The following is a 27,612-nucleotide window of genomic DNA, read 5'->3' as shown; positions in this document are numbered from 1 at the left end:
TGTCTCGACCACAGAAAGCGCAGCCAGCGATTTACTGCTGACGTCAGCATGTGCCGACGTCTTAAGAGAAGGCGTCCAGCGCCTCTTTGATGACGTTCGCACGTACGCATGTGCGAACCTATCAAAAACAACCTCGTCCCAGCCAATCACAATGGAGACCCGCCCTCGGCTGGCCGCCACTTTCACGTAACTCATGACGCACACGTTTGACCGCCAATCAGAGCGCTCTATTCCCCACATTGCCACGGAACTCCCGCTCTTTGCTGCCCGCGTTATTTTCTGAATGGCAAATGTGTGGGGAACAAATGTCTCCGTGGTCAGACGCCACGGAGGCTTTTCAATGCGGGGTCGCAGCGGCGTTGCAGTTTGGTGAGGTAAGTGGGTAGTGGCCCAATGTGAACATGAACTTCTGTACATTGCTAAAAGCCACGCTCCCAAATAATGCCTATATACCCAGATTTTTTTTCTTTTTTGCAGTTTTATCATGGGAAGGGGAAACATGGGAAGGGACTGTAGGGAAATGAAAGCTGTAGCAAACCAAGCATACTCAGCATTCTGTACAAAACTCAGAAATAACAAATGAAACAATGCTGGAGTGCATTGATTTCACTTCAGAAACGACAGCAGATAATTCAGAACTCCTGAATCTGGGAAGAAATTCCAAGGATGAGAATTTCAGAAGTGTCCCTATGGAGGAAGCATGTGTGTGAGAAAGAGATACAAAGGAGAAGCAGAATGAGAAAGGTATGCTCTGTGCGTGTATGCGGGGGGTGGGGGGGAGTAGGGAAGTGTTGTTAACACATGGCGACCCTATGAATTAATGACCTCAAAATGTCCTATTGTTAACAACCTTGCTCAGGTCCTGCAAATTGAAGTCCTTGGCTTCTTTACAAGGTCAATAGATGTAGCAAACATTTTAAAATGATGGTGTATAGATTTTTTTAAAATGGGATTCCTATATTTCATTCATTTACTTATTTGATTCATATATTCTGGCCATACGTGGCTGTGTAGCCAATTACCTTTCCACCGTATAGAACCCTAGATTTAGAAGAGTACTTTGGCTAGATTTAATGTAACCCTTTCTGCTCTCCTGTATAGCTGGTATGATCAGACGGTAAAGGGATTTCGTACTTGTGGTTATGTGGAAACCCTGGAACACACTCTTTTTCACTGCCAGAAACATACTCAGATAAGGATGAAATATAAAAACTCTTTATTTGCTAAGTGCTCGGGCCTGTCGAACTTCCATAAGATACTTTTCCTTTTAAATAACGAAAATCCTGCACATTGTGGACTAGTTGCAAATTTATTATTAGATATTATAGATAACTCAGTGAATTGCTTTGAGTTGCAAATTGTATTTTGACTTCTTGTTATTATTTTTGACTTCTTATACATAACACTTTTCTTTTTCTTACTAGACTATTTGATTCATAGGCTGCCTTTCCCCATCAACAGGCACAGGGCGGTTTACAACAATTGTAGCATATAACAATAAAATTAACCACCATCCCAGTATATTACATCATCATATTTCAGTGTCATAACTAATAGGTGGGAATGAGTTGGGAAGGAATACGCAAAAAATGAAAAATGTAATCAGTACCAAGGAAAGGGGAAAAAAGGAAGGGGCAGGTAGAAAGGAAGGCCAGTCAAGTTGGAAACCTGTTATGGTCCCCAACCACAGACCTGGCAAAAAAAGTGCCATCTTACAGGACCTGCAGAATTGAAGCAGATCCCACAGGTCTAAGTTTAATTTGAGAGACTGCCAGGAATCTGGCTTGGTATAAATGAAAGGGTCACAGCTGGGGTACATTTGTGACCAATGCCTCCATGGAAAGTGAGGCATCTAGTATCATACTCAGACTTTTAAAAGTTGAATAGGTGTTAATTGCACACTGTCCAGAGTCAGGAGCTGGCAACCCATCCCCAGGTCTCCCCAGCCCAGCCAAAGGACCTCTGCCTTCAATGGATTTAATTTCATCTGACTCTGTTTCAGTCATTTCAACACAGCTTCCAAACAACATATCTGGGGCAGCATCCAGCTGGCTGCCCATCAACAGATATAGCTGGGTGTCATCAGAATACTGGTTATGACCCAGCCCAAAACTCTGAATCAGCTGGGCAAAAGGGCACATGTAGATATTAAACAACATCGGGGAATCACTCCCTGTAGGACTCCACACACCAAGAGGTAATGCAATGTGCTACCCCCTGTCCCTAACCTTGGAGAAATTAGAGCAGCCACTGTGAGGCTGTCCCAAGAATTCCAAAATTAGCAAGGCAGTGAGTCACAAGATCATGATCAACTGTGTCAGATGCTGCTGTCAGATCAAGAAATAACAGGAGCACTGATCTGCCTCAGTCCAGCTACATCCGGAGATTGTCCATGAGGGTAACTAGAGCCATCTCCATCTAAAGACCAGATGAGAAGACAGATTGAAATGGATCCAGAGTGAATGTGTCCTCCAGGAAACTCCGAAGCTATTCCTTACCCAGGAATAGATGATTTGACACTAGACTGTAGCTGGACAGATCCAGTGGATCCAGTGATGGCTTTTTCAAATAACGGCCTCATCACTGCCTCTTTCAGTCCTGCTGGAAAGATCCCTGAATCTAGGGACAGATTAATAATTGACCTAATTGACCTGTTCCTGATAACTGAAGAGCCCTCTATGAGGACTGTCAGTGACCACATTATCCTAAACAATTGTGTCAGGTGGGAGCCAGTGGATGTGATAGAAGTCATGAAGTATTTCTTCTCTGAGGTCTTCACGACTATCTCATAGGATTTCATAAGCCTCCTGTAAGATGTTCTTGCCACTTCTTCACAAGCTTTCCACCAAACTCACTCTAGTCGTCTAAGTTCCTGTTTCTTCCTCCTTAGTTCTAAGGTATACCAAGGGGCAAAGAGCAGGCAGAGGAAATTAGGAAGCTATCTTGTTGATGGCATCAGAAAGATGACCACGCAAGTCCTCTACCAGCGCAATTAATGAGTTGCTCTTAAGAAATCATACTGAGAAAACATTAATGCCACTTATATCTTTCTTACTGTGCCCCCATGTGGCTATTTGAAAAATGTGTAATAGATTTCTAAAGTATTACTTTAATTATTAAAATAGGAACACATCTGCTCACTTCTGTTAGAAAGTGGAAAAGTTTGTAGGTTTGTTCCAACTTGTCCCTGCGCTGCTCCACTTTACATCTCAAGGACTCCCAATTTGCCACGACTTCCTGCTGCTTTGCTTGTATCTCGTCAGCTTGCCTTTCAGAGCAGCGGCTGAGCACCCCATCAGCAGCATCGATTAGTTCCTGCAGCTGCAAAAAGTAAGCACAGTGCCATACAGGATGTAAGATAATCTTTTAAAAAATGACTTAACACCATAAATGTCAAAACACACACAACAATCAGGCAAGTTCAACTAAACAGGGCAGCAGTGACATCTTGTGTCTTCCAAACTTAACAACAGGCATACTTATCAGAATTTCCAGATATGCACTCATCCTCAGTCTGTGTTATCCTGGATGATGAATTTTGTTCATGATGTTTCAGGTCAGCATTATTAGACATTTGGCTGAGACTCCTGCACCCTTAGCTGAAGCCCTCAAACTCATATAGTGACAATAGGTTTGTCACCATCAGACAGGCAGAATGTCAAAACACAGACAGTACACCATAGGCAAAGGTCCTCACCAGCTTCTCTCTTTTACACCTGTGTTATTCTGGGTGATGAGGAGGAAGAGAAACAACAGCAAGGCTGGCTAAAATCACTGCTGGACAAGCAACAAACAGGGTGATGAAAGGGGGGAGTTAGTAGTTAGCAGTGGCTGCTACTTCTGCACAATAACCCTTTATTTTCTTCTAGATGACAAGAGGATGGAGCAGCCTTGCAGCATCTACCACACTGGTGGTGTCTGTAGTAAAGGGTATCCAGATGGATTCTATAGCTAATAAAGAGTTAGTCATCCAGAGGAGAGGCCATCTGCCTCCTTGTGGTTTTGGGGAGGAAGAACCAAAGTAGCTATTGTAAGATCATGCTGAAGTAGTTTTTTAATACATTCATAAACATATTGTATTCGTTCATAAAAGGTCAGAAGTTGCTCTTGGTAAAGCCCCTATTATTGCATTGGTGACACCTCCCCTCTTCATCACATTTAAGAAGTCCATTGAAAATATCTTATCCAAAACCAGGGACGTAGGTATAGATTTTTTATGGGGGGGTTCAGGGGTGGGACCACACCCTCACCCACCCCTAGGGCATGGCCATGCCTCCCCAAACCCTGCCCCCAGCCTAGCACTTATAAAAGCAGCTCTCCAAGGCCGGGGACGACAGACTCCCCCGCCCCGCCCTGTCTCCCCCTGCCCCCCACCAGCTGGGCTCCCAGCCGGCAGCTGGCAGTTCCCTCTGCCCTCCCCTCTGGGCAGAGGCATAGAGGGAAAATGGAGCCCGGTGCAAAAACTGAGTTTTGCCTCCCACCCAACCCCGGGCAGCCGCTGTGGTGCTGGAATCCACCCACAAACAACATTACTTTTAATGGTGTTTAAACTAGAGAGTCCAAATTCTCCTTTTAAATCCACTTTAAAGGGAGAATCTGGGGTCCCCAGTTAAACAACATTGTTTTGGGGTGGATTATCCCCCCACCGTGAAACAGCATCACTTTCAATGTGGCGTAGTGGTTAACATCAGGTGCATTCTAATCTGGAGGAACTGGGTTTGATTCTCTGCTCTGCCACTTGAGCTGTGGAGGCTTATCTGGGGAACTCAGATTAGCCTGTGCACTCCCACACACGCCAGCTGGGTGATTTTGAGCTAGTCACAGCTTTTCGGAGCTCTCTCAGCCCCACCCACCTCACAGGGTGTTTGTTGTGAGGGGGGAAGGTCAAGGAGATTGTAAGCTCCTTTGAGTCTCCTACAAGAGAGAAAAAGGAGGATATAAATCCCAACTCTTCTTCTTCTTCTAAACTGGGACCCTCAGATTCTCCCTTTAAATCCAAGGGGGTGGATTTAAAAGGAGAATCTGGGGAAATTTCGGGGTGCCTGCTGTCAGGGGTGCCATTGTTAAGCTAGCAGCACCAAACTTTTAGGGTATCTTTATGAGGCTCTCCTAATGATACCACCCAGGTTTTGTGAAGTTTGGTTCAGGGGGCCCAAAGTTATGGACCCTCAAAGGTGTAGCCCCATTTTCCTATTAGCTCCCATTGGAAACAATGGGGGATGGGGGCACCCCCCTTTGGGAGTCCATAGCTTTGGGGCCCCTGGACCAAACTTCACAAAACCTGGGTGGTATCAGTAAGAGACTCTCCTGATGATACCTCCCAGGTTTGGTGAAATTTAGTTCAGGGTGTCCAAAGTTATGGACCCCCAAAGATGTAGCCCCCATCTTCTATTATGGTGGTGGCGAACTCAGAGCCTTCTCTGCGGGCACGCGCACACAGGGTTTGTCATGTGGGGGGGGGCATAAAATAAGGTGACCAGATGGTCACCTTTCTGAACCGGGACGGGGGTAGGTGGCAGCGCATGCGCCGCCGCAGGAGCGCACTGCCTTCTGGGGCACTGCCGTTTCCCACCCCAGAAGGCCGTGCTCCTGCGGCTGCGCACGTGGGAGGCTGCCGCACTGCCTTGCACCCCAGAAGGCCGTGCTGCAGCCTCCCAAAAATCGGGACAATTTCAGTAACCCGCGGGACGCGGGACAAAATTGTTTGAAGGCGAGACTGTCCCGCCAAAAGCGGGATGTCTGGTCAGCCTGGCGTAAAATCACCCTCCTACACACACACACACACACACATATAGGCTGGCCTGGGCCACTGGGCACGACCCGTTCTAAGTGCTGCATGGTTGCTTCACCAAGCTTAGTCCCGAGTAACGTGTGCCTCCGAGCCAGCTGTTTTTTCTAAACTAAAACCTCAGTATTCAGGTTAAATTGCCGTGTTGGCACTTTGCGATAAATAAGTGGGTTTTGGGTTGCAATTTGGGCACTCAGTCTCAAAAAGGTTCACCATCACTGTTCTATTAGCTCCCATTGGAAACAATGGAGGATGGGGTCACCCCCTTTGGGTGTCCATAACTTTGGACCCCTTGACTCAAACCTCACCAATCCTGGGTAATAACATCAGGAGATTTCCCCAAACAATCCCTGATAGTTTGATGCTGCTAGCCTAAACAATGCGCCCCCTGCAGGCCAAAAACTGAAAAACACTAAAAATGTTTTTAAAATCCACAAACGGGTGGGCGGAGCTTCAGACATGAATGGGTTTTTTTGAACCCGAGAACCCCCCCTTACCTACGTCCTTGTCCAAAACCCTAAAAACAAACAAACAAACTGCAGCCAGTACTGCTTTTACACTCCTACAGAGATAACTCTATCCCTATTAATTTGAAAGGAATATACACAAAGGAAGTGGAAGATTTCTGATGCACAGACGGAAAAGGACACATCAAAGAAAGGAGACTATGATTCATGCTGGATGCGCTTATGAACAAACAATCTTCTTTAAGTTGGAAACAGAATTAAGCAATGGATCTCACCTGTTGCTCATTCCCATACAGTTCATGCTCAAGGGTTGAATGTCTGTGAAGCTGGGACTGTATACCACTTAGATCTCTTGCAACATCATTCAGAATGGTCTTGGATTTCTCCTAAAGAAAGAATGTAGAGGATCCCACTGTTAATGGATCTGACCTGATTCTGTTTTGATGAAAAGTATTTAAAAAACCTCAATGAAACAGATTTTAACTTCAATGTGGGCGAGGGCTTCTGTCAGTTCTTGCAAACACTTGTGTACAGCCTCAGCATCTTGTAGTTTTTCTCCTCGAAGCTTGGTCACCTGCAGCATCTCCTCCCACAACTTTCTGATGAGGAAAATAGAGTGAAAAAGTATATAACTGAAACAATGCTGGGTGGGAGGAGGTCCTCAGGAAAGATATTCCCAGTATGTCCTATTATAAGTGTTATAAGAAGAGGCACCATAAAGCCTGATTTCCAGCTCGCAGTACCAGTAGCTGCGGTTCTTCATTGTCTTTACTACCCAGTAAGAAGGGACAAGGCAAAGGAACAGCAGCTGGAGTAAGTGGCTGTCAAAATCATAGCTGGATAGGCAACAGGGGGTGGCAACAGAACAAAGGAGGGTGGGTGGCAGTAGCTGCTGCTCTTTCATATTGTCTTGGCCTCCATCCTTCCACTGATCTGGTGTTCCAGATGGCAGAGGACTGCCTAACTTTGTGAGGAGCATGTTAACTGCTGAACTGAAAAACAGCAGAAGGACAGTAAGAACAAAAGATTCTGCATCCAACCGAAACTCTGTGTGTGTGTTGATGTGGATTTTAGGTTCTCTCTTTAATGTCTTAGCACTGCAGTAAATTGGGCACTCCATTCACCCATTCCTCTGTGCCTGTGGTGGCGAACCTTTGGCACTCCAGGTGTTATGGACTACAATTTCCATCAGCCCCTGCCAGCATGGGAATTGTAGTCCATAACATCTGGAGTGCCAAAGGTTTGCCACCACTGCTTATGCTGCCTATGCCCTTTTATAACCATTATAGTATTGTCGAAGGCTTTCACGGCCGGAATCACTTGGGTGCTGTGTGGTTTCCGGGCTGTATGGCCGTGTTCTAGCAGCATTCTCTCCTGACGTTTCGCCTGCATCTGTGGCTGGCATCTTCAGAGGATCTCTGAAGATCCTCTGTAGATGCCAGCCACAGATGCAGGCAAAACATCAGGAGAGAATGCTGCTAGAACACGGCCATACAGCCCGGAAACCACACAGCACCCAAAACATTATAGTATTCCTAGTATTTGCTGCTGAATCAAATTTGGATCCTTATGGAACATCTGGATTACTATTTTCAAATTGTTGATTGTTGGCATCTTTCTCCACTCCACTACTTGGAATTTGAAGTACATCTCTTTTATAACTTATTTGACTGACAGTGACCTGACTGCAAATTTTCTTGTTTTTTTCACTGGGAAAGTGAGGAGGAAATGAACGAATGCCAGTCTGTCTTCAGCCATCTTACCGCAAGTGTTTCTGTTTCTTCAAAATGTCCCTGGATGCAAAATGGCTATGGTCCACCATTTGTTCTGCTTGCTGATGGCACATGGCAACTCTCTTGGCAGCAGCTTCAATCTGGTTCTGGAATGTTTCATATCTGACCCAAAGAAGCTTTTAAGGAAAAGAAGCAGGCAAGAAGCATAAATCCAATTCAGTTGCAGATACAGCTAAATAATTGTCTTACAAGATAGTCTTCAGAATATGAAGTTTGGATCTGGATTTTGAAATCTTTGAAAAGTTTGAAATCTTCCCAAATATGCTGATGGATTTTAAATATCTAGGGATTTGAAATAACTCATTTCTGCTCCAGCGATACTTTGCTGGACAATGGCAGTACACAGTATTTTATACTGGGACTTTGAGAGATATACCTCCTTACAATTCTGTATAGAGACATAAGTAGTAACTTTCTTGGACATTATTCGAGCAAAATCAATCCAATCGCCAAATTTTTAGTGCACGTTAAACAAATAGTGTAAGCCCTTAGGGAGATAAAGCCATTTGTGCAAGCTAAGTTTCCCACTGACATCAATATGCTTAAAGTGGAATATCTCCTAATAGGGTTGCACTGAACATTAGCTTTTGCAGAGACTAATTAAAATTTGCCCTGATCTGGATAGTCCAGGCTAGTATGATCTTGCCAGATCTTGGAAGCTAAGCAGGGACAGCTGTAGTCAGTATTTGGAATACCACAGGTAGCCATTATCTCTGGATTTCTCTTGCCTTGAAAACTCTCCATGGTCACCATGGAGTGCGGGGCATAGTCCTTCAGTGGATTGTCTCGTTTCTCCGGGACCAGAGTCAGGAAGTGTGGTGCGGAGATCAGGCCTCCCGAAGGTGCCCGTTTCATTGCGGTGTGCCCCAGGGTGCGCTCTTATCCCCGCTGTTATTTAATATCTATATGCGACCCCTTGCTCAGTTGGTACGGAGCTTTGGTCTGATCTGTCACCAGTATGCTGATGACACTCAGCTCATTCTGTTGATGGAGGGGGGAGCGGCCGTCGTCCCTGCAGCTCTGCAGCATTGCTTGGAGGCGGTTGCTGGTTGGTTATGCGGATAGAGCAGGTTAAAACTAAAACCCATCGAAGACGGGAGATCCCTTCTGGCTAGGGCGCCAGGGAGGTTGGGGATTTTCAGCCATTAGGTGTGAGAGGGGGCCTCTACGGCAATCGGCCCCCTCTGTTCGGCAGAGGTAAGTTCGGGGTCCACCTGGATTCGTCTCTTTCAATGGAGCACCCAGGTGCGCCCATAGGCAACCTCTGGTTGCGCTTTTTCCACTCCGCCAGGTCTCGACGGCTGGCCCCCTTCCTCTCCCAAGCCGATTCTCCGCCACCGTGGATCCACGCAATGGTCACCTCCTGAAGGCTCAGACTATTGGCCAGGGCCTAATTTCAGACCACGCTGGCCTTGCCCTTGCACCTGATTCGGGAAGTTAAAGCTGCCATCTCCAAACATGCAGCAGCTTACTTTACAGGAGGTGCTCAATGTACCGCGACCATATTCAGCCTGTACCACGCCAGCTTTAATTCCGGCTCCCAGTGGAATTTTCGAATCATCCGCCAAGGTATGGGTAGTGTTAACCTTTAAGGCTCTTGCGCCGCCTGGGGCCTCTTCAGACCTCCGGGACCGCCTTGCCCTTATATATCCTTACCCGGCCCCTGCATGAAAAAGTCGGGTAGAGGCCAATTTATCATGGTGGTTCCTATTCTCAATGACACGGCTGGCCTCCACCTGGGCCAGGGCTTTTACGGCCCTGGCCCCTGCCTGGTGGAACACTCTTCCTCCAACTGTTCGGGCCCTGCGGGATCTTGGAGAGTTCCGCAGGGCCTGTAAGACCGAGTTGTTCCACCGGGCTTTTGGGGAGGCCAGCTGTTGAGGGTGAGCGTCCTCTTTGTTTCTCCCTTTTAACATCTTGGGAGCTGTGACACCTAGATCTACCGTCCCCTCTCTGGGAGGGGTTTTATTTATAGTTTTAATACTGGACGCCAAGTGGAATGCTGTAATTTTATGTTTTAATGATGCTACATATTTATATTAATTATTTATTGCTACGACTGTTTATGTAATATTATTTTGTTGTTCATCGCCCAGAGCCCTCAGGGGATGGGGCAGTATATAAATATGGTAATAAATAAATAAATAAATAAATAAATAAATAAATAAATAAATAGACAGACAGACAGACAGACAGACAGATAGATCAGCTGTGACTTGATGACAAAAAGAAATAAAATAAAAATTTAATCTCCAACCTAAAACTGCTCAGGTAGGATTAGAATTCATTATTCAAAGGTTTGTATGGAGGCACCCCTAATAGTAAAATCACACATCTGATCTCCCAACATATTTCTGGATCCTTAAAAGCAGTCATGAGGGAAGATGAAAATTCCTGTCATGAGACTTTACAAAGGTTATTAACTTTTTGCCTTCTATGTTGCTTTTCCTAATGAAACCGCCCTTTTCCTAGGTTTAGAGTTGAGTCTGGTAGAGAAACAATACAACATATCTGCATAGAAGAGCAGATCTACCTGAACCCCAGGAATGGGGTGGTTTTGATCAGCAAAGTGACACATGGGATGGAGTCAGAATTAACTCTCCTCCTTCCCTAGCATCATGGACCCATTCCAAATCTTTCACTGCTTCTATTTTTTTTACTGACAAACATACCTCAGGAAATCTGATCATGGATATCCAGTATAATGTGCAATTTGGCCTTTAGGCATGCTTGAAACCTCCCAATCAACTGCTCCACTGACAACTCATAAAGGATGTGAGACAATTAGAAGTTATGAGCTAACTACAATAATTTTACCATTCATGCAATGCATCATAAGTCTGCAATGTATAAGTCAATATATCTATTTTACTTCTGAAAAATATTACCTTCTCCCAGTGGCATAGCGCCAGCAGGGGGTGGGGATAATGCCCCGGGTGTGTGCCGGTGCAGGGGTCAGTGTGTGGCCAGAGGCGTTCCGGGGCGAAGCGTGGGTGTGGGCATGGCAGGGGTGCAGGGCACGCACATGCCCCGGGCAATGTTCCCCCTCGCTCCGCCCCTGTTTTCTCACTCCTTGTGTGTGTAAAATGTGATCAAGTCACAGCTGACTTACAGCAACCCCAGTAATGTGCTTTCAAGGCAAGTGAGAAGTAGAGGTGGTTTGCCATTGCCTTTCTTTGCAGAGTCTTCCTTGGAGGTCTCCCTTCCAAGTACTGATCCTGCTTTGCTTCTGAGTTCTGGCAAGAACAGGTTACACCGTGTTGCCTTTCCTCCTATTTCACCCCTTATAAAGGCACTTTCCAACACCTTGGAAGATGCTTCTCTCTCAAGAACTGGGTACTGTAAAACCTGCCCGCAGGGTTTTGTTAATAAGATGTAATTTTTTGAAAAAGTTGCATTCTTTTTCTTTTGCATCATCATTATATGGATTTCGATATTCCCAGCTTGCATCTTTCCTTCAGCTTACCAAGACATGTTCATAATCCAAACCATAGTCACCAGAGCTGGCAACCTGTGTTTGCTGATGGATCAGTTCCTCCAGATCTTCACATTCCCTTAGGAAATAATGCAGTGTGAGAGTTTCCTCCAGCCTTTTCCGTCTTTGGGGAGAGATAAACAGGCAAGTAGATTACAATGTTAAGGATTACAATATCACTATGACTGTAAATAATATATAGAAGAAATCAAAGGTAGGTATGGGTCCTGGAGACAATGATTCACCAATCTGCTAGATCAAGAACATCAGAAACAACAGAATCAACGATGTTAACAGGCTACCATCATTGGATCCCAGAGCTGTTGTCAGAGGTGACAAGAAAGGGTTCTCAGGTTCAAAAACAGATGATGTGAAAGAATTAAAAAAAAACAAGTTGTGTGAGTGAACGTCTACTGCCTTAACTGAGAGTTTCTGCTCTGAGGGTATGTTTCTGTCAGGGTGTAGATCTCTCTGGTAATAAGGAGTGTCAGCATAAGCCAAGGATGCAAATACCATATATACTCGAGTATAAGATGACTGTTTTCAGCATATTTTTAATGCTGAAAAAGCCCCCCTCAGCTTATACTTGAGTATATAATGATAATCAAAGATGGCGGGCTCGGAGCTTTTGGGGCTGCTGTGGGGATGCTGCAAGCATGTTGCTGCTTTTTTTCTAACTCACCAGAGACCCATAAAAACAAGCTGTAAGGACAGCCTGCAAAGCATTACAACTAGGTTGTGTGTGTGTGCGTTAAAAGAAACTGAGGCATTTCTCTCCTAAGGGTTATTGATGCATTGCATTCTAGATGAATACAATACTTCATACAGTAGTTTACTGCCAAATACTGATGTTGCTGATGACAAAGACTTTCTTTGGAGCAAAGCTTAGGCTGCTATGGCTATGAATCCCAGAATTATTCTACATTTGGAGGAAAACAGTGGTTCATTTGTGTTCTTAGAGTGCTGGAAAGCTGCTCATCCCTAATGCAAACTCTGTTAAGCAACTCTATCTCATCTTGCTCCCAAATCTTCTGTTTTTAGCTGCTACTGAGTCAAGTTCAAAGGCTTATACTTGAGTCAATAAGTTTCCCACTTTTTTGTGGTAAAATTAGGTGCCTCGCCTTATATTTGGGTCGGCGTATACTCGAATATATATGGTAATACTCAGACAAGGAGAACTGGTTGTTATATTTAGTGGTTAGGTTGAAGTTGTAGAGCATTAATATGTATAGACTTTGTCCCTAGTGTGAAACCTCTCTCTTTGCTAAGACTTTCAGTGCTAGAAATATGCCTGTTTTTTACCATGTAGGAAAAAATGTGTACCCTGTCATGTGTGAAATCTGACATATGTCTCCATAATTTTGGAACCTGATGCATGCAACAATTTCCCTTCTCCGTTACTCTTGCCAATGTAAATAATTATGCCATACAACCAGTGGTGGGATTCAAATAATTTAACAACCAGTTCAGATGGTGGAATTCAACTAATTTAACAACTGGTTGTTTACAAGTACCATTTTAACAACTGGTTCTGCCGAATTGGTGTGAACCTGCTGAATACAACACAGTATACAACACTGTATACAACACAGCTGACATTTTAGTTATTATCCCTTACCAAGACATTTGACACCTTAAATTAATTAGATTATCATTACTCTACCACTAACTATTAGATATGGCAGCATACGCCCCAATCAAACCAATCTCTCTCTATGCATACGTTAGTATGTTCCAAAACTGGGTGAAAGGAACAATTTTTTATTTATTAAAAAGACAGAATAAAACAGCAGAAAACATTGGCTTTTGCTTTTTATACCTTGAGGAGGCCAGTTCTCGCAGTTCCCAAAGCTGTGACTGAACTTGCTCCTGGGGTATATCAACTTCATCAAAGTGAATGGAACCTGGGAGAGGCAGTGGTTTGGCCCTTTCCTGCAGTTCCATTGCTAAACTCTGGTAAATGTCAATCTCATGCTCAAGTGCCTGACAGAAAACAAAGCACCAGGTGAACTTGGGAGAAGCAAAAGACAAGCAACAGACCAGTTGCAGAGGTGCAAACAGGGGAGGCCAGACAACTTAAAACTTTAATAGGAGTTATTCTTGGCAGAACAAACAGTTTTTAAAATATTCACCACCATCAATCAAAACACAAAACCCAATTAATGAGCCAAACACATGGCTACTTTCACTGCTGGAAAGGGAATTATTTCTTCAGAGGTAAATCATGACTTTCGCCCTTTGTGATGAAATCTGACCAAAGGTTATGAGAACACCTGCTCAGCAGTTAGGAAAGTGGTTGGCAATTGTACATCCTCTTCAGTTTAGAGTAAAAACACCAAGCTAACAACTTCCTACTCTTGCTTAACAGCCCTGAAATGATAGAATCAAGACTGTATTCTCATGAGAATGATTTTTTAGTTTCTGTTGTCAAAAATAACCCTAAAGCCAATACCTTGGCAATATTTATTTATTTATTATCCACTTTTCTCTTCAGTGATAACTGAAGTGGGGCCTGCAGTTCCTACAGAATCACAACTGATCTCCAGACTTCACAGTTCAGCTCCCAAGGGTGGACTCTATGGCATCACATCCTTGCTGAGCTGCCTCCCCTCCACACACAAAACCCTCCCAGACATCATCCTCTAATGGGGACCTGGGGCACCTTACAACATCCTTCTTCCATTTTATCTTCACAATAACCCTGTGAAACAGAGTAGGTTGAGATGAGTAGGGACAGGGGGTGGTTGAAATCACATTGTGGATCTGACTGGATGCTGGTTAGAGCCCATGCTTCGGCCTATCAAGTGCGGGTGAGGGTAGTGAAAAAAGCTTCTCCTACTGCCCATCTAACAGAATTGTTCTGGGTGGTGAATGGCTTGCTATTCTCCAATCAGGGGGCTGGAGCTGGAGCTGGAACACCCTCAGAGATCTGCTACAACAATTTCTCTAGGCACATTCAGGATAAAGTTGTCCAGATCAGCACAGGATTGGATGCCACTGTTGAGCAATTTTCTGAGGAGGCATTCAGAGAACTGTCTGGTCAGGTTGAAATAGATCAGGTTCAGTTCTTGTGGTCTGAGGTCTTAACAGGTTGCTTGCAGATATGCGACCTGGCTCCTGGATTTTTGCCCATCTTGACTGATTAAATTAAGTTGAGGGGGGCTGGCTGAGTGGATACAGGGTGTTGTTAATTTCTTTTTGGGGAAGGGGTTGGTGCCACAGGCCCTCAAGGAGGCGGTGGTTCACTTCCTTCTGAAGAGGTGCTCCCTGGATCCTATAGTTCTGCAAAATTATGGTCCTGTAGCCAGCGTCTCCTTTTTAGGGAAGGTCCTGGAGACAGAGTTGGCTGCCCAACTGCAGACACACCTGGAGGAAGCTGATTATCTAGATCCATTTTAATCCAGTTTCAGGTGAGGGTTCGACACAGAAACAACCTTGGTCACCCTGATGGATGACCTGTACTGGGAAAGGGACAGGGAGAATGCCCGTATGTTGATTCTCTTGGCGGCTTTCAATTCCATCAACCATGGCATCCTTCTGAAGTAGTTCTGGGGATTGAGTCTGGAGGCATTGTTCTTCAATGGGTCTCATTTTTTTCTCTGGGGCAGTTTCCAGAGAAAACTGCAGTTGTGGGGAGGATTCATGTTCTCAGGCCTTTGGAGCTTCACTGTGGGATGCCTCAGGGCTTGGTGCTATTTCCCATGCTATTTTATATCTATATGAAACCACTACATGAGATCATTGAAGGGTGTGAAAAGGGGGTTTGGAGTTGGGTGCCATCAGTATGCTGATGACCCCCATGTCTATCTGAGTTAGGTGAGGCCCTTCATGTGCTGGATACTTGTCTGGAAGTGGTGATGGGCTGGATGAGGACCAATAAACTGAAGTTGAATCCAGATAAGACAGAAGTGCTAGGGGTAGTGGGACCCCTAGCCCAGGAGATTATGGAGCACCTGGTGCTGGATGGGGAGGTGTTGCTCATGAAGGACAGGGTGTGAGATCTGAAGTGCTCCTGGACTCCACCCTATCCATGCAAACACAGGGGGAAGAAGTGGCCAGGAGCACCTACCAGAAGCTCCGGCTGATTCTATGGCTTCGTCCATATTTGGGCAGAGAGGGCCTGGCCACAGGGCTTCATGCTCTGGTAACCTCCTACCTAGACTACTGCAATGCACTCTACATGGGGCTCCCCTTAAAGATGGACTGTAAGCAGGCTTTTGGCTTTTGATCCCTTAGATGCTCTCTCTGGTAGCTGCTGGTCTGAAATGGGGGAGGGTATGTGGGTGGGTATGCTTTGGTTGTATATTTGTCATATATATATATTTACTGGTTTTTACTGATGTTTTATTGCTGTTTCTGGTTTGGTAAGCCACCCTGAGACTCACTGTGTAGGGCAAGGTAAAAGCTTTTCTCTTTCTCCTTATTCTATGAAAGATGGGATCCAGAAAGGATAATATTTCCAATGCTGTGCTTACTCAATAAAGATATCTGACATCTCCAGGGAAAGATTACCAGCTGATTAGTTGGACGGATGGAACTAGTTGGCAGTGATGCAGAGTGGATTTTCTTTTTCAATCATCAAACCCCTTGACCAATGCAGTCTTTTCTACCCATCTGGTTTCTCTCCATTTAGCGACAAAGTACTATTCCTGGGGACTTATCTTGTTCTGGAATAGGGTTGCCAGCATGAGGCTGGAAAGTGCCAAGTGATTCACCAGTGGGAAGACCCTGACTCATGTAATGACATCACAGGCAATGAGATTATGCCACTTCCTGCATGATTGGAAATGATCACTGTGACACTGGCAATGTCACAATGTCACAATGTCACTGGCAATGCTGTAAAATTCAGGCAAACCTCTATGGTTTAGCATAGAATATTGACCAAATGCTAGAATGTCATCTTTGATGTGATGGCAACACACCCAGTCATGGATGCAAAGAAAAGGGTAAGAAGTGACACCATCTTATCATGACCCCAGTAATCACCCCTCCATTCCCTCAGTTTTCTTTCCCCACCCAATAGGTGATGGTAAGGGCTAGCACGGAGCAAATGGTATCCTGTCGGCAGTGAAACCTGGCAACCCTATTAATTATCTGTAATGGAACATGTCCTCCTGCCATTCTCTTAATGCTAGAAAACAATTTTTATAAATGTGTTCATTGCTTTCACCCTCACAAATCAAAGATACTAGCTAGGCATAAACATTTGTTTTATGACAGTAGTTCTGCCAAGTAGGGCACCCACCTCAAAATAGAAAGAATTCTTATACTGTGTATCTTCTGAAGGCCTCTCTCCCATCTCTCTGTTAGATGGGGTCTAAACCTGTTCCTGTCACCTGAACCATCAAGAGGAAGAAATGGAATGGGAGGAATGGAGGTATGAGCTGGCATTATACCAGAGCACTAGTGTCACTTCCAGTGAACCCCCCCCCCCCCATCTAACCTTTAATAAAGGTAGAAGGGGCCAATTATAGTCCTGTGCAGTCTTCTAAAACAGTATCATCATAAAATGTAAGGGGCAGGCATCCCTCCATTTATAGATACCCATGTGATTGAGTACTGAAATTAGTTTTATCCCCCTCGAAACAAAATAATTAAGCATGACCAAAAACTATTTCCACATAAATAAAACCATACTACTCAATTGTGTAAGTATATAGTTAATAAGCTGCATTTCGCTTGTAGAAAATACATTCCCCATTCCCAATTATTCCAATTGTCAAGAATTAACATTTGAAATTTGACTTCCATGGAGTGTGTTCTGATTTGAGCAGGCATCTCTCAATGATAGCTGCTGAATTCTGGGGGAAGGGGAGTCACACCTTTTGAGTTACCTTATGTTTCTTTATGAATTTAAGAGTCGCAGCTTCATCTTTACCACAGTCTTTGTTTGTTACCAGTGGAAGCTTCTCCCGTACCCAACTCTCCAGGTCGGATATCTCAATTAAAAACTATATTTAAAAAGACAGATGGTTATTTTATTGCTACTTAGGCTGATTTTGCACTTTAGAAATGCCCCATGGTATATCCAGGAGTGTGCTGCAGGGCTTCTCACACTGCTTGTAGTTCCCCAAAACTCCCCAGCTCTTCCCATAAGTACCACTTAAGCCCCACAAGCTCTTCCAGGATCTCTTCCACACATGTAAGGGCAGCCTCCATTTCTTGCATTCTGTTTGGCCGAATCTCGCTCTGATTCCTGCATTCTGATTGGCCAAATCTCGCTGTTTCCAGCATTCTGATTGGCCAAATCTCACTCTGTTTTCTGTGTTCTGATTGGCCGAATTTCATCCCATTCCCCTCCACTCACTGTCAGTATTGTATTTTATTTTTAAAACTTGTATTTTTATTTTTAAAACCCAGTGATTCTCTCACAGGCGTGAGGAGTTTGCTGGCAGGGAAGTCAGTGATTCTCTTGCATGTGGAAGAAGTTTGAGTGCAAGAGAATCACAGGCTTTCCTGCCGGCAAATTCCTCGTGCCTGTGAGAGAATCACACAGAAGCTTCCCTGCCAGCAAACTTCTCAAGTATGCCAGCGAATCACCAGCTTCCCTGCTGGCAAACTCCTCGTGTGTGCAAGAGAATCAGCAGTTTCTCCCCCTGGAAACACCTCGCGCATGGGGGGGAGGCGGGAACTTTCTTATTTGGTGGGGTGGGCCAGAGCAGCAAGGCGGGAAAAATAGAAGCCTCTGGAGCAACGGGGGGGGGGGGTATTCAAAAAGCACCTCCATTTTTTGAGGCTCTGGAAAGCCGTGGAGCAAAGCCATTGCTGTGTGGTGGCAGAGGGGCAACAGTGTGGCAGACATGCTGCAGCTCTGGGTGCTGTGGGGAACTCCCAATTGCATCAGGGCGTTCCCTGTGCCAACAAAGGGGCATTTATAACGTGCAAAATCAGCCTTAGATTAAGATTACCTGCTAAATTTCTCAAGTTCTGTTTGAAATTATTGCTACATGATAAATTTATGGCTTCCAAACTAAACAAAGAATCAATTGAAATACAGAATAACTAGCATTAATTACACAAAGACAGTGAAAGGATGTTCAGAACTACTGGGCTAGAACTACTGAGGCTTTCAAGCAGCAAGTTAATGGATAGAAGTAAAATGCTATGAAATGAATGAATCATATACTTCAAGCAGCAAAAGGTGATATGCTGTAAAGATTTTCCAAAGGAGGTCAGACAGACTCCTATCAGATATATAAGTACTGTGGAACAATCCTTCATCTCCAAGATTTCAAACAGCTAAGAACAAATCCACTACCCCTCCTCCTTTTTTATTTTCTTGGTAGACTAGGGGATTTTAATTTCACAGAAAAGTAGCTGTATTAGACTCAATAAAATAATCTGACAGTATGGTACTGCACTCCTGGGACTGTAGTGTGCCAATCACATATGGAAGTGCACACACATTTTAAAAACACCTTTGCCTGGAATGCTAGACAGAGAAAGATTCTAGTCTAGGTTTGTTTGTTTATTTGTTTGTTTGTTTGTTTATATTTATTTATTTATTATATTTATATACCGCCCTTCCCAAAGGCTCAAGGCGGTGTCCATCAATAATAAAACAACGAAATAGATTATAATATATAATTCTTATATAGGCTAATACATAAACCAAGACTACAGATTATTTCAACCTCCTCCCCCCCCCCCCTTTGCTATACCCACAGGAGGCCTGATGTTCTTATGGGGGAGTTGGACATCATCCCTGTTTGGCCAAACGCCTTCATGGAACAGGGTCTGATTTTACAGGCCCTGCAGAAACGTTGTAAGTCCCACAGGGCCCTGATCTCACCTGGAAGCCTGTTCCACCAGGTAGGGGCCAGAGCCGTAAAGGCCCTGGCCCTTGTAGAGGCCAGTCAGATCGCCTTGGGGCCAGGGATCACCAGTAGGTCCACCTCCGATGAGCTGAGGGGCCTAGAAGGGCGATATAGGGATATATTCCTGCTGCATATCCTGACACTCAGGAAGTTTTCAAAAGTGGCATAGGATAGGACTGACAGGTATTTGCTCACCTGTAAATTAGCACAGTTCAAGAAAGACCTTACCATCATGGACTTCTAAAAAAGTTGGAACTAGCAGTCAAGTAAAGCAAAGAGATCTTTGGAGACTTATAGATTGTCATGTACTCCATATTCTATACTAGAAACTGCATGGATTCAGTTTCTTGACACACATAGGAAATGATAAGCTGGAATTAGAGTCCAGTGTTTTGGAAAAGGTCACCAGTTGTCTCATCTTCAATTTAAATTTTATTTTATTGTATGGTGTTGTTATGCCAAAAAAGGTCTGACTGACTGACTGACTGACTGACTGACTGACTGACTGACTGATAGTAAAGCAAAGAGATTTTTGGAGCCTCACAGATTGTCTTGCCTTTCACATTTAGTATTCTTTATCTACATCCATAAAATGTGTGATAGCAAAAGAAACTGAAAAATACCTGATGGAAGGCAACAGAATGCTGTAGCTGTTTGATCCTTTCCTCACATGCTTTCTCCAACTCCATCCAACCTTCACTCAGCTCCTGGCATTTCTCCTTGATTCTCTGGGATGGCATGTACTTGCCTGCTGACACAGCTCTTCCTTTCTCTAGAACCTTCAAAACTTGGTGATTGTGGACATTCACCTCTGCTTGCAATTCCTAGTACAAAGCCATTAATTAAATATAAGAAAAGGCAAGAGGCAGGATATGAAGTTCCTAAGCAGGACATAAAGGAGATTGCCTTCCTTTTGGGCTTGTCTCTAGCATCCCATAATCAGAAATACACTGCTTGCAAATATGGCAGTCCATTAACAATCATGGCTGCTTATAGATCCAAAGGAAATAGGCACAATCATTCATTCTGCATTTCAACTCTGCTAAATCAAACAGCACAGGGACATATTTATGCCACAAGCTTCCAAATGGTATCTTACAGTTCATTTGAACTATCCTGGAGCCTTTACTGGAAAATGACCAGTGATATTTAGTAGGAGAAACTACTGCCAGGAATTGAATGTTCGATGATTCAGAGTTGTTACTAACCTCTCTCTTGAGTTAACAAAAATTAAGTTTTTCCAGTTGCTACAATAGTGCAGGCAATGGATTTAACACAGGGTGCTACAAGTGGATTTTATCCATGACAAAACTCAGGAAACATTAAATTGGCATCTGGCTCACAGTTTCAGCCCTCCAGGGAGAAAAAATTGTTGAATGTGCACCATTTAACTAATGTCTGCATAGAAACTGCATTAAAACTTTCTATCACTCATAACAGCACAGCTAAATTTAAACATCTGTCTTATGTTCAGAATACTGCAGAACTGAGGTGTTTCTTTTCAGCTCTAGTTTTCCAAAGAAATAAGTAAACTCATATTGCTCATAATATTTCTATACACTGGCTGTGCAAGACCACCCACCGCACTAGAAAGGAGAAATGACGATTAAAAAAACTATTTATGATGTTAACACAGCCATATTACTTGAAAACTGAGAGATGTCTTCATTCCGATTCTCTAACTTTGGTCCATAAGAAGTCTTCAGATGCAAATCTTTGTCTGCAAGTTTCTGTGTAAACTATCCAACTTTCTACAATGAATGTCTATCGCAGGGGTAGGGAACCTGCGGCTCTCCAGATGTTCAGGAACTACTATTCCCATCAGCCTCTGTCAGCATGGCCAATTGGCCATGCTGGTAGGGGCTGATGGGAATGGTAGTTCCTCAACATCTGGAGAGCCGCAGGTTCCCTACCCCTGGTCTATCGCAACCAAGGTTCAAGTATCATTCCTTCGGGTCTAAAATAATCTGGTAGCATTCCCCCTTCCAATACACACACTGTCATGAGTTATGACAGCAAAAAAAGTGTCATCTATAAAAAACATTGTCTATCAGTGCAATCCTAACATTTTCTATGATTAAGCCCCACTGAATAGTCCTGAGTAGGATTCAGAGTAGGTCTGGTTAGGATGGCATTGTATCACATGACAATGGCTTGCTGCCTAGGTCACATTGCCCCTCCCCAAACCAGATAAAACATATCTCACTAATAAGATGTTTGGGCCCCAATCCCAACTTTTCCCTTTCAGTAGGTTTAGCTAATATGTGAAATGAACCCTGAAATGGTTTGGGGAAGCGGGGTACATTAGAAAGGGTACTTCTTTACACAGTGAGTAATTAAACTGTGGAAGTAACCACCAGTGCACATAGTGATGGTCATGAATACTGACAGCTTTAGGAAGTAATTAGATTCATGGAGAATAGGTCCAGCAATGGCTACTAGCCACTGCAAGTAAAGGGAGCTTGCATACAGAGGCAGCAGGAAACCCTGTGCTAGGTAGTGGCATCATGAAAAGGCTTTGATCTCTATGTCATCAGCAGGCTCTTTAGGGCAACTGTTTGGCTGCTGTGTGAAACAGAATGCTGAACTGGATGGACCACTGGTCTGATCTAGGAATCTTCATATGCTCTTAGAAATGAAATACCTTACATTTGTCAGTGAAAGTAGCTCCGTATATATACTATTCATCTCCACATTAAACCACTATCAAAGGCCTATAGACACACCACAGAGCCCTGAAGCCAGTGGTGGTATTCAGCCAGTTCACACCAGTTTGGCAGAACCAGTAGTTAATTTTTTGCTGAGTTTGCCAAACTGGCTGAATCCCACTGCTTGTAGGATAACGAGACCGAGGGAAAGACCTAAGGAACAAAACTAGGTATTGTTTACATATTGTTTTACATTGTTTACAAGTACATATTTAGTACTAGCACTTCGAATTGAACCTAGTGTGTGATGGTGCTTGAGTTGATGAGTCTTTGAAACGAAAAATCTTCCAGCAGGTTAAAGAGGCAGATGCTAACCTCAAAATGTTATGAATAGAAAATCTGAATCCATTATGCCACCTGAAGCAGAACCAAGAAGTTACCTTATGCTTCTGCAGCAAACTTAGAGCCGCATCCAAGGACTTTCCTTGGTTCGTGGAGCTGGCAACTGACATTTTTTCATTAATCCATTTCATTTCCATATCATGGTAATGGTAGAATTGGTAAAGTTCCACTCTTGCCTGCAGCAACTGGCCTCTCTCAGCAAGAGGTTTCTGGAGAGAGTCATACCTGCAAATCAGGTATTAAAACAATGTTGTTTGTCCATTCAGCTTAAGTATAACCGACTTTCTTGATAGATTACTATTTACTAGCAGTGAAGCTGGGTAAGTATTTGGGAGCTGGAAGAAGGAGTGGAAGGGAAGGCCACTGCTGGGTGCTCTCCCACCAGGCGAGGTAGGTGTTTGGGGACTGGGAGACAGCAGGGGGAAGGAAAGGGGAAGGCCGGTGGTCCAAGAGCCCAGCTTGCTGTTTGGGGTGTGGGGAGGGGGGGAATGGGGAGACTTGGGTGCTGGGGAGATGGAATGTTGCCCACGCATGTGGCCTCTTAGCTGTTTAATTGCAGTTCTCCTGATGGAGATGGCTTTTCCTTCCTTCCTTCCTTCCTTCCTTCCTTCCTTCCTTCCTTCCTTCCTTCCTTCCTTCCTTCCTTCCTTCCTTCCTTCCTTCCTTCCTTCCTTCCTTCCTCCTTCCTTCCTTCCTTCCTTCCTTCCTTCCTTCCTTCCTTCCTTCCTTCCTTCCTTCCTTCCTTCCTTCCTTCCTTCCTTCCTTCCTTCCTTCCTTCCTTCCTTCCTTCCTTAAGAACATAAGAACTAGCCTGCTGGATCAGACCAGAGTCCATCTAGTCCAGCATTCTGCTACTCGCAGTGGCCCACCAGGTGCCTTGGGGAGCTCACATGCAGGATGTGAAAGCAATGGCCTTCTGCTGCTGCTGCTGCTCCTGAGCACCTGGTCTGCTAAGGCATTTGCAATCTGAGATCAAGGAGGATCAAGATAGGTAGCCATAGATTGACTTCTCCTCCATAAATCTGTCCAAGCCCTTTTTAAAGCTATCCAGGTTAGTGGCCATCACCACCTCCTGTGGCAGCATATTCCAAACACCAATCACACGTTGCGTGAAGAAGTGTTTCCTTTTATTAGTCCTAATTCTTCCCCCCAGCATTTTCAATGAATGCCCCCTGGTTCTAGTATTGTGAGCAAGAGAGAAAAATTTCTCTCTGTCAACATTTTCTACCCCATGCATAATTTTATAGACTTCAATCATATCCCCCCTCAGACGTCTCCTCTCCAAACTAAAGAGTCCCAAACGCTGCAGCCTCTCCTCATAGGGAAGGTGCTCCAATCCTTCAATCATCCTCGATGCCCTTCTCTGCACTTTTTCTATCTCTTCGATGTCCTTCTTGAGATGTGGCGACCAGAACTGAACACAGTACTCCAAGTGCGGTTGCACCACGGCTTTATATAAGGGCATGACAATCCTTGCAGTTTTATTATCAACTCCTTTCCTAATTATCCCCAGCATAGAATTTGCCTTTTTCACAGTTGCCATGCATTGAGTTGACATGGAACTATCAACTAAGACGCCTAAATTCCTTTCCTGGTCTGTGACTGATAGCACTGACCCCTGTAGCGTGTATGTGAAGTTTGGATTTTTTGCCCCTATGTGCATCACTTTACATTTAGCTACATTGAACTGCATTTGCCATTTCTTAGCCCACTCACCTAATTTATCAAGGTCCACTTGGAGCTCTTCGCAATCCTTTGTGGTTCTTACCACCATACATAATTTGGTATCATCTGCAAACTTAGCCACCACACTACCCACCCCTACTTCCAGGTCATTTATGAATAAGTTAAAGAGCACTGGTCCCAAAACGGATCCTTGGGGGACACCACTCCCTACATCTCTCCATTGTGAGAACTTCCCATTTATACCCACCCTTTGTTTCCTGTTCCTCGACCAGTTTTTAATCCATAGGAGGACTTCCCCTCTTATTCCTTCATTGCTGAGTTTACTCAACAGTCTCTGGTGAGGAACTTTGTCAAAAGCCTTTTGGAAATCCAAGTAGACAATGTCCACTGGTTCCCCCTTATCCACATGCCTGTTTACACCTTCAAAGAACTCTAGTAAGTTTGTAAGACAGGACTTGCCTCTACAAAAGCCATGCTGACTCTTCCTCAGCAGGTCTTGCTTTTCTACATGTTTAATAATTTTATCTTTAATGATAGATTCTACTAATTTACCTTCCTTCCTTCCTTCCTTCCTTCCTTCCTTCCTTCCTTCCTTCCTTCCTTCCTTCCTTCCTTCCTTCCTTCCTTCCTTCCTTCCTTCCTTCCTTCCTTCCTTCCTTCCTTCCTTCCTTCCTTCCTTCCTTCCTTCCTTCCGTGTGTGTGTGTGTGTGTGTACAATTTTGGTTCTAGCCCTGGGTGCCCTTTTCATGTAGCTACACTCCTGGTTCAATGATCCAGTTCTCTTTGGAGTAGCTTCCTTTTCATTTATGATCTGGTACTCATGCATTCTTGACTTGTTTTCTTTGATCATTTCCCCACTAAAAAATTAAATCCAGATTCAACCAGGTTTCAAAAGAAACAGCACCTTTTCATCATGGTTTTACCCTTCCCACTGAAGCGTGTGTGTGATGAGGACATCCATGTCTATCACGCTTTCAAACAGTTCAGTACTCCTCATGATTGTGTGATTGAACGCGCTATCTGCTCAGTGTCTCTTTCTTCCTCATCCTGATTGGCTGTTGCACTGTGTTGGGGCAGGAATTTTTTAAACTTTTTTTTGCGCAGCTTCGTCACCACGCGCATGCATAGATAAGACGGTAGCTGTTTTTTGCACTAAGTTTAGTTTATACATGGCTTTGAAACTCTTTACCCATGCAGCTGCACTGGCACAAAAGTCTAATTTTAGTTAACAGTTGGCACAGAAATCATGTTCCACGCAGCCACGTTTCAATGTAGCCTCTGCTGGCGAGAAACAAAAAAAAGGGCTGCGCGTGAATCGCTCACAGCCCACTGCGCTCTGATTGGCTGGAAGGCTCCACGTCACTGCCAACGGCAGGAAATTAAATCTAGATTGAAACCCCAAACCTTCCCATTGAACTGGATTTGGCACGTGTTTTTTTAAAAAGGTGCACTTTCATGCAGGTTCTTAAAAAACCATGATAAGGGGGAGTGGGAGCACCAGAACTGGGATGAATCCGTGTTTGGCAATCAGGCAGTGGGGAGTTCTTTCTAAAACCTGGATATTGCGCATATCATGCGATTAATTGACCATGGGGAATCAACCTATATCCAGATTGCTGAAACTGTAAAAAACTAATGTGAAATTGCATTTCAATCATACTTTGGGAATGTTAGGAATGTAAAACTCAATCACCTTTCCATTTTTTTACTCTTGTTTCTACGAGAATAATGAAGGTTTTGTAAGAAATCAGCAAAAATACAAGAAACTGACCAGCAAAAAGGCCAGAAAATATGGTCCCTGATAAGCTAGTGAGAGGCAGCTTTATTTGAAGGCCAGAAGGCTCCAAAGATTTTAGTTAAATGTACATCAGAACTGTTCCCCTCCATTGTTCTCAGATCGATGGCCACCATATGTAATGAGTGCCACAAGTGACAAATGCAGGAGATGTTTGGGCACATGTTTGTGGCACATCTGGGCAGGAAGAAAATCTATTTTGTCCTAGCTATAGCATATTGTCATGGTTGGACAACAGTGGGCCAGCAGCCTCCAACAGTGTATCCTTGGAATGCTCTGTTATCAGCCTTCTGATTCAACTTGATAGGCCACAAAGCTACTGAGCATTCAAAGGGAAGGGTATGCTAAACAAAATAAGGCAGAGTAACTTACAGAAAAAATAAGTCCTATCTTCTGTTTACAGAGCCAATCACCACAAAAACTCCTCTTTCACCTTCCGAAAGGGGGAGTTACTGGCAGGCAGGTCAAGAACTGGTGCAGAGAGGATGAAGAAATTTTGCAAGTTTCCCTGTTTTTGAGAGTTCATTCAAGAACACTCAGAAAAATGGAAATGGTTGTGGGCATGAGAGTATTCTTCCATCACTACTTTAGACTTAACCTATGGCATACCTGTCAAAAAAGCTGGCTACTGCTGTTGTAGAAAATGTGTGAAAATCATTCAGAATTGATTATCACATTGATAAATTTCTTCATAAAACTTATTTCAGTGCTTATTTCAAGTTTTATGAAGAAACTGATCCAATGTTTAGTATAGTTGTTGGTACAAATAGTCTTTTTTCTTTGTTTGCTATATTTATATCCTGACTTTTTTCTTAGAAGTTCAGAACAGCATTTTAGCCTCGATTCAATCTTATGGTAGAAGTTAGATTGAAATATGGTGATTTGCCCAAAGCCATTTTCACAATTTGAACATGTTTTCCACTTCCAATTCAGAACTGTAGCTGCTGCGCCATACCGGCTTTCATGTCTTGCTTTCCCATGTTCTGTTTCCTTTCTCTTCAACATAGCCTTCAAAGTTCTGGTAACAGGGTGTGTTTAGCTGAGAAAGGAATAATCTCTAGTGGTAAGAGAACAAGATCCTATGAAATACAAGGTACTACTGCAAACAAAGACTACAACTTACCTTTGCAAATACTTTTGTGTCTCATCCACAATCCTCTCACTGTCAAAATGTTCCATAGCCATTTTTTTGGCATGAAGGACAATATAATTCATTTTCTCAGTCAGTCCCTGCATCTCATTTTCCAGCTGAATGTGTTCCTTGAGTAGATTGCGACTGGAGCGCAAGTCATGACCCACATCTGGATTGTAAAGTGCTTTCTCCATCTTCTCCATTTTCTCTTCAGCATCCTATAGAAGACAGATAAAAAGTGCATTATTATCCAACTCAATGTAATAAGAAGACAAAACATAGAGAAATGATTTTATTTTTACAACCTATTACATTTACTTCTTCTAATAATATACTCATAAATTTGTGCCTTCTGCTCTCTATTTTATTTCCCTAATTGTCTTTTGTTCAAATATATCTTAAGATATGCTCTTTTGCTTGCTCTTTTGGTTTATTTCTATTCCAATATACAATAAATAGGAATCATGTTTTACAAACATGGGTCTTATTTTCCCCTTCACCAAGTATTTGTTGAAATAATATTAACAACAATAATTATTATTCCATAGAACTCCTCCTTTTTGATCAAACCTTACAAAATTGTCCAAATCATTCTCTTTTAAAACT

The 27,612-nt window shown here is 43.7% G+C and overlaps 1 protein-coding gene across 1 annotated transcript in view; it reads right to left on the bottom strand.

Moving 5' to 3' along the window:
- SPTBN5 (spectrin beta, non-erythrocytic 5) overlaps nucleotides 1-27,612 on the bottom strand; it is a 150,223-nt gene that overhangs the window by 93,023 nt on the left and 29,588 nt on the right. Inside the window, exons 17-26 of the mRNA XM_048484608.1 lie at nucleotides 26,998-27,224; nucleotides 22,432-22,618; nucleotides 19,967-20,167; nucleotides 17,361-17,477; nucleotides 13,343-13,506; nucleotides 11,515-11,647; nucleotides 8,019-8,164; nucleotides 6,740-6,854; nucleotides 6,531-6,641; nucleotides 3,142-3,321 (exon numbers count right to left, since the gene is read on the bottom strand). Of these exons, the coding sequence (XP_048340565.1) occupies nucleotides 3,142-3,321; nucleotides 6,531-6,641; nucleotides 6,740-6,854; nucleotides 8,019-8,164; nucleotides 11,515-11,647; nucleotides 13,343-13,506; nucleotides 17,361-17,477; nucleotides 19,967-20,167; nucleotides 22,432-22,618; nucleotides 26,998-27,224 (1,581 nt within the window). The remainder of the gene's footprint in view (nucleotides 1-3,141; nucleotides 3,322-6,530; nucleotides 6,642-6,739; nucleotides 6,855-8,018; nucleotides 8,165-11,514; nucleotides 11,648-13,342; nucleotides 13,507-17,360; nucleotides 17,478-19,966; nucleotides 20,168-22,431; nucleotides 22,619-26,997; nucleotides 27,225-27,612) is intronic.

This window comes from Sphaerodactylus townsendi, linkage group LG02 (assembly GCF_021028975.2).
Source record: "Sphaerodactylus townsendi isolate TG3544 linkage group LG02, MPM_Stown_v2.3, whole genome shotgun sequence".
Classification (NCBI taxonomy): domain Eukaryota; kingdom Metazoa; phylum Chordata; class Lepidosauria; order Squamata; family Sphaerodactylidae; genus Sphaerodactylus; species Sphaerodactylus townsendi.
Note: the sequence above shows the minus strand (reverse complement) of the source record. Positions and strands in the feature narration are given on the sequence as shown.